Below are 7,332 nucleotides of genomic sequence, written 5' to 3'. Positions count from 1 at the left end.
CCAAATAGAACCAGCGCCACACGTAACCAGGCGGCACTTGCTAACTTCTTGCCTTGGTGCGCGCGTGTGTGTTTGCCGGTGGATCGGAAGCTTATCCCTCGGCAATAAAGCTTTACGGCGCATTTTGATTTCACCCAATTACTGACCGACGCGATCATACGGCAATTAGCGGATGGTCGTTTGCGTGTTCAATCACGCATCCTTTTTCGCCACACCCCCGCTGAAGAGTATAGGTCGTAGCCCGTGTAATTGTGGTACGAGCCCGCGTTATGTCATTTCCTTTATGAAAGCTTTACGCTTTCCATAAATCCATAACCCGATTCGAGTGGCGACATAATCATTCTCACGTGTGAATCGCGAGTGATTGACCACTTAAAGGAGTCGCATACCGACGTAAAGCGTGCGAATGTTTACATGGTTTGATACGAACTTCCGATTCTAGGACATCTTTTGATCCCAGCACTATCCATGCGAACAAAAAAAACTGCACCTTTTACCTTGTGTGTTTCGAGCTTACACATCTGGTTATTAAATTGGATGATGGAAATGCTTGATCAGGGGACGGAGCAGCAACAGCAGCCCGTGTGAACTGGAAGTGGACTCACCCATTACGCCCGGGCCGGGGGCACTGAAGCTACAAGCATCACACCTCCATTTGGCTAACATTGATCCTAGCACGACGACGATAAGATCGGTGATCACATCATTATTCATGCAACTCGGTCAATCGATCGAGCTAACCCCGTCGACCACTCAGCGCTTAACCACACAGCGGGTTGATGTCAATCATGGCTGGATCATGGGCATGCCCAGCCGATTCCATCGTTTGTCAATCAACATGCATAATTGCCCCGTTCCGTTGCGAACGGCAAAGCACGAGATTCGTGACGGTGATCGTGGGAAATTCTTTTCACGGTCGTGAGCTCTAAAACTGTGTCGTAAACACCGACCAATGTTTACATTACACTCAACGTTCTAGCCAAACCGAAGAGGACGAGAGGCTGTAATTAGTAGCTAAAGCAGCAGCAGCAGCAGCAGCAACGGCAGCTGGAAGGACATCATGCCAAGTGTTGTTGTGGTTAGGTAATCGTGGTTGAGGTAACGGGAGCGAAGGCACCATCCATTTTCCGTGGGAAAACGTTGTTACGCCTTCGCTCTGTAATTAGCGTAGTACCTCCGTCTCGTACGCTTAAGTGGCTGGCAGGTGTTTGCAGAGATTGACCACTTTGTCCCTAATCTGTCAACAATGCTCGACAATCAATCAGAGTAACGCGGACGGGCCCTCCCCGCCCGGTTGATTAGGCATAAGCTATCAGCTTATCAGCAATCAGGTCGCTGGAATGCCGTGAAGCGATTCATCACGCGTCAATCTGTCAGCCGCGGGCACGTGAGTTTATTATTATTTTTTTTATCAACAACAGTTGCAGTGGCCGGTTAAACTCGTTCCAGATAAGATATGCAGAAGAAAGTAAAATAAATATCGTAAACGAAGAGCGGGCGCGCCTCCCGGGATATTAGCATACTGGTATCATCGGCAGCTAGTTTGTGTCCAAAGTGGCAATATACCATAGACAAGCGGCCCCTAACGCCTAATGAACCGTTAGCAATCGTGACGCGCCGCCCGACGACTGTTTCTCATATTTCAGCGAAAGTTTTAGATCACCTCCTGCTCGAAAATCCTCGAAAGCAAAAAGTCCGCAGAAAAGGAAAGTCGGAACACCGAAATCCCGCCCGGTGTCCCACTTGTGTGACCTACCCCCGGTGGTGATGTGCGAAGAAGACCAAAACACTTGAGAGGAGGGAAAGATGATCGTCCGACCGACCGACCGATCATTTGTTCCCGATTCTCCGCTTCGCGATCAGTTAAGGTTGGAGTCGGATGGGAGGGGGGGGGGGGGTATTTGCCAATAGTTTTCACTACACAATTGAACATCGTACCTCGCGAAAACGGACGCTCGGACGCCGGTGGGGTGCAAACGTTGCCCGGTTTTTGGGGCTTTGATTCCTTTGGGGCACATTCCCAGAAATCTGCTGCTCGCAGCATCATGAATCATGATTGTTGTTGCCAGCGGAGGGGTGGCTGCTGCTTATACCGCCCTGCAGGTGCCTGATAACGGTGCCGAGGCCAGGCCAGACCCCAGGCCTCGGGGCCTTATTGCGCATGAAGATCGGAATGACCGAGATAATAACCCTCTCTTTGTAGATAACGAATGCGAATAGACCCCGCCAACCCGGTTGGAGGAGGAAGAGAAGATCACGCTATCCGGAACAGATCGCTGTACAGCTGCAAGCGAACCTCCCGCATCTTTCGTCATCGTTAATTCGGTCAAGCAAACGCAGCAGCACGCGAATGGAATGGTCGGTAGGAAGAAGCACTGCTCGGATTCGGAAACAACTTTATTTATGTAATTATCGATCGAGCTCGATATTCGTACGCGTCCTCACGCAACCCTTCTACCGATCGTGGTTGTTCGCCCGTGTGTGTGATTTAGTGCGTATGCCCAACATGTTGGCCACTATTTTCGGCCAGCAGCAGACTGGAGGAAAACACGAGAGACTTGCCGGTCGCTTGCAGCTGCCCCTCTTTCATGCACCAGATCGTCTGACATGACTTGTGCTCTCTGGCGTCCGGTAAGCAGCGGGGTGGCCGCCAACTTTGGCTGTTGGTTGTTTCCACTTTCTGGCCTTTCGGCGGGCCTGTACGGGGTCGTCGCTATCGCCCGCCGCTGGAGCCCCGACCACGACCGACGCCGCATCTAAACCGCATCGAATGTGGGTCACCAAAAGCACCAGATGCTTCGGTGCTTCCACCTTCCAAACCACCAATCTCCACACACTCCGGCACACACACACACACACTAACGAAGCCGGCGAAGGGGGCCACAGCCGAAGCACGCGCATCTGCCGCGATCCACGATCACGTGCCGCGAAGACTCTCTCACGGAAGTGAGGAGATGAAAAATAAATGTTTTTAGTTTTCCACCGATTGACCCTCGCAGGGGTGGGATGACTTAGAGGAAGGGTAGTGTGGATCGTGAGGAGTAATGCACTGATTAATCAACGGTCCCAGCGGACGGCGACGACGAAGATGGCCGCTTCGAGCGAGTGTTTTCTATCCAGAGACAGGGGTTCCCGGTTGCGTGAAAAGTGAAAATCTGGACTCCCCGACCAGGTCCACACCGCAGGCAGCAGCAGCAGCAGCAGTAGCGGCAGCAGCATGTTTATGTAGGCGTATATTAATGGAGTTTTCACCCCTCGCAGCCCTTCCCATTCGATCCACAACTTCATCTTCTATCTTAATCTGGAGCTCCTCTCGGGAACATCCACAACAGATCAAAGCAGCTGCAGCAGTCCGTTTCCAAGGGAAAAAGATGCAGCACGCACGAGCAGCGTTCGAGTGGCCTACTATGGTGCATATGCGTAGCAGCACGTGCTTGCTCGCTCGCTCGTGGTTTAATCGGTTTCTGTGGTAAAACCGGAGACCGAGGGGCTCATAAAATGCGGAATGATGAACCGCCGTACGCAGGGGTAAGTGCCCTCGGCTCGTAGAACGGTAGAACTCCAGAGGCCCGAGAAGTTCGAGTTAATAACAAGTGATGTCTCTAGAGTGATGCTGCCTTTTGCTGGTTTACCGCTTTTTTTTCGGGCTGTTTTTGGGGGATTCCAAAAATGGGATTTCATCATACGGTCGAGTGATGTCGCCGATCTGCGTTCCATGGGAAATTCACACGAAAAGTAAGTGTCTCCAGTCCCATCGTCACGCACTCGCGCCCGGGGGGTCAGTACGTGTCAGAGGGTCAAAGACCTTACCTTGGCGACAAAAACAAAAAAAAAAGAAATGGAGACGCGACTAGCGAGCTGACAAATGTGCGCTATTGCCAACCAGTCCGTCGCCCTCCACGGCAATCACTCGCCAATGTCGTAAACTGTTGCTTCCTTCCAGAGCAAAGTTGATATCGCTCGGGCGGTGCTCGTTTCGTGCGGTGCCGTACGTAGGGCGTACGAGAAGCATCCGCGGCCGCCGGACGGTGCTCATAACAATCAACGTTTATGATCTTGATCTGGCGATGGAATGGCTTCAGTGACGCCGCGACGCGTCGCTCTCTGCCGCCTGTTGCAGCCGACATGGACAAGCGAAGGCAGCAGCAGCAGCATCATCTCACTCTGCCAAGACAGGAAATGTATGTTGCATAATCCGAAGACCGGCGGTGGACGAATGCATCGTCGCATCGTCCATTCCATCGCGACACAGTTCTTGAATTCTCTTTTTTTCCCTTAAGCCACCCCCGTGGCCGTTCTCCGTGAACTCGCTAAACACTGCACTGCCACCTCTGAAAGGAACGCGGCTATTTATGGGCGCACGCGGGAGAAACAAATTTATTGCCACCGAAGTATAAATCACTTTACAGTAATGGTGCGAGGGAGGAGTGCCCGCGGTAAGAACAGACCCAGCAAACGCCAGGAACCAGGAATGGAAGACTACGAAGCCGTACTAACGTCGTAGGAGGTGGAAGGTGTAAGTGCAAGGGGTGCTAGGTGTCTTACCTGAGTGTAGCAGTCGATTTCCTTGTACGGGTTGACGGCGATCAGAATCGATCCGGTGTAGGTCTGTGTGTTTGTGAGAGTGGGAGAAATATTTGGTTAAGGAAAACATCGGCCTGGACCGGAGCAGAGACCAGAGCGCTAGAGAAACTATTTTAATCCGGACTTCAGCGATTTAGTCCCAAAATGGAGGCAAAAGGAGAAGATAGGGAAAGCAGGCGCGACTCAAAAACTCTTGCCCGAAAAAACTCTTGCCCGAAGGAACGGTTGCCCGAAATTCCTTTGTTTCAACAATGCTATCCGAGAATCTTAACAAAACACTAACCAGAGCACAAGCACGGGCACAAGTAATCGAGGACCGAGAATGTCCAACATGGAACTAATTTGTCACTGACGACGAAACGAGTCGAGGGTTGACGAGTAGCGCGCGAGTCCATTTGAGTCGTTTAGCGATCGTTGTCCACACACACACACATACACATACAGGCGCATTGAGGCGCGTGTTTAGCATAAAAAGCCCGCATGAATGCCGGGTCAGGAGTCTCCGGACACGTGTAAACCGATGTTCTGATGACAACGAAGTGAACAACCTTATTTATAGCCAAAGGGACCATGTTCGGGGGTAAAGATAGTGTCCCAACCAAACATCATAAACCATGTGATCTTTGGTGTGTGTGTGCACATAAATCAAATACAACACAAAAAAAAATGAGTCCATCCCTCAGCCAGAAGTCACGCATTAATGCTGCTAGATTAAGGCGCATCATTACAACCGTTAGACCGATTATTGAAAAATTGATCAAAATGCTTCCCCGGGGGAGTATTGTAGCGAGGCATTCATTAGCTGCTGCCAACAAAAAAAAAAACAGTTGAGTTGCGCTGAAGAATGCGGGCCCCGGGACGCACCGGACTTTAAAAAAATGTATCCCGCCCATACAGCGCTCAGCCCACTCGCTGGTGGTGCTCGCCCCCAAGTGCCCCAATTAATGCTGGACCACAGCATAAATCCTTCCCCGTGTATGGCGTGGCGTGAATTAGCGTCGCGTGGGCTAACCAGTGGCTGCGACGCGTGGTGTCGTTGGCGTTTCCATGATTTGACGCCCGCACTGCGAACACGTTATTGTTGAACGCCTTTCCATCAACAAGCTATGTTGGTGTCCAAGCGGCGATCGCGAGCTGCAACCCGCGCATTTATGCTGGTCACGTGCAGCAAACACTATCTCGCCCGAAACCACTGCATGGCGGCGGCACATGGCGATGGCGCGCTGTTACGATAACGATTCTGGTTAGCGGAACCGCCCGATGAGTCATCGTCATCGGGTTGACAGTTCGTAACCGTTTGTTGTTGACTTATCATATCCGGCCCGCACATAAATGGTTGGCTGGGGAATTCCAGCGCCGGCCTGAAAGGCTACTAACGGTACTCTCTCGGCTCTCCGGTGGGTCACCTTCCCCTCCAGATCGAAGGTGTTCCGCGTAGCGATCGAGCTCGAGATCGGTGGTTGATTCATGCACGCGATGGCGCGATGATTCACAGCAGCTCAGGTAACCGGTCGCTCGATCGATCGTGATCGTGATCGTGGAATGGCCCAACGGTCCCTACAATCCGCATCCATTTGATTGACAGTCGAGCGGATGCGTTGCCTTTGATGAGCTGAGAGCTATGCATTCGACCTCGGCGTAGAAGGATGCTGGTGATGATGATGATGATGCTCATAAAATCAATGCGCTTCCTAATGACTTTGGGCGGGCTAGAGAGCGATTTAGTCTGAATTCGTCTCACTTTGTGCCATAATGGAGTGGAGTGCGGCGCTGGGTGGTTCGTAAACTCCCCGAGACCGATGACTCACCCGAAGGTGCAGTCGTATGATCGTGCGCCTGGTAGTTCAATAGCCCATGCCGATGGATCTGTGGCCTTGCGCTTCTCGAGGAATTTAATGCCAATGAGATGTACGAGGGAGTTTCTCGCCCTTTTTTTGGGAGAGGGGGCGATGCCACAATCGTGAAGAATGTACCAGCGGCCTTCTTCAGCTCGAAAGTGTTGCCCCCTGTCTGGCAGCCCCACATAAAAAAAAACCCGTGACCACATAAAGATGCGTAAAATGTGTTTTACATTTATTACATCACTCGCTGAGGAAGACGATCTGTAACGTCCGTACGGTGGTGCAATGCTGTTGAGAATGGAATGGATGCCCAAGAAGCTATCCGAGAGTTATGTTCTGGTCTGGAGACTGGTGTAAAGGAACCGCCTCACGTGGAAAAGCATCTCCGATTACTGTGCCGGTGCCTGTGGCGGGTATCACAGTGGTTTAAACTCTGGCATGATGCATTACTTTGGAAGCATAAAACGGGATGCTGGCCATCGATGATTGACGCGCCTGGCCCGGGGGGAGTGGGGGATTAGGACGGATTGGAATTTTGGGATCGCTGTGTTTATATGTTCTTCTGTTCTTTGGAAAAGGATACGTAGATCTGGTCGCGTTCGTAGCGCACTTTCAGGTTGCGGTTGATGCCGTTCTCGTCGATGTCCGAGATGCAGGTCATATCGGGGACGCCCTTATCCGGTGTGGAACCGATGCGACCTGGAATGAAGAGAGAGAGAGAAAAAAGTGAAAAAGAAAGGATGGATTAACAAGGTGGTTCTCAGATGGTGAAAATGATGATCGTACGTCTGACAGTTGTGTATTGGATGGTTAACGGATAGGAGATCTTATTATCGTGGCCCCAAATACACGCCAATAGAACAGTGTTTGCTATGATGTGATTTGAATGAGAAGAAAAAAACCGTTT

At 51.3% G+C, this 7,332-nt stretch overlaps 1 protein-coding gene across 3 annotated transcripts in view; it reads right to left on the bottom strand.

Moving 5' to 3' along the window:
- Window positions 1-7,120, bottom strand: part of LOC125948507 (myosin-I heavy chain) — a 22,949-nt gene extending 15,829 nt beyond the window's left edge. For all 3 annotated transcript variants that reach the window (XM_049674649.1, XM_049674650.1, XM_049674651.1), the window contains exons 1-2: window positions 7,009-7,120; window positions 4,546-4,608 (exon numbers count right to left, since the gene is read on the bottom strand). In XM_049674649.1, coding sequence (XP_049530606.1) covers window positions 4,546-4,608; window positions 7,009-7,086 — 141 coding nt within the window. In that variant the 5' untranslated portion in view covers window positions 7,087-7,120. The remainder of the gene's footprint in view (window positions 1-4,545; window positions 4,609-7,008) is intronic.
- Window positions 7,121-7,332: the final 212 nt, after the last annotated feature.

Source organism: Anopheles darlingi, chromosome 2, assembly GCF_943734745.1.
Source record: "Anopheles darlingi chromosome 2, idAnoDarlMG_H_01, whole genome shotgun sequence".
Lineage (NCBI taxonomy): Eukaryota > Metazoa > Arthropoda > Insecta > Diptera > Culicidae > Anopheles > Anopheles darlingi.
Note: the sequence above shows the minus strand (reverse complement) of the source record. Positions and strands in the feature narration are given on the sequence as shown.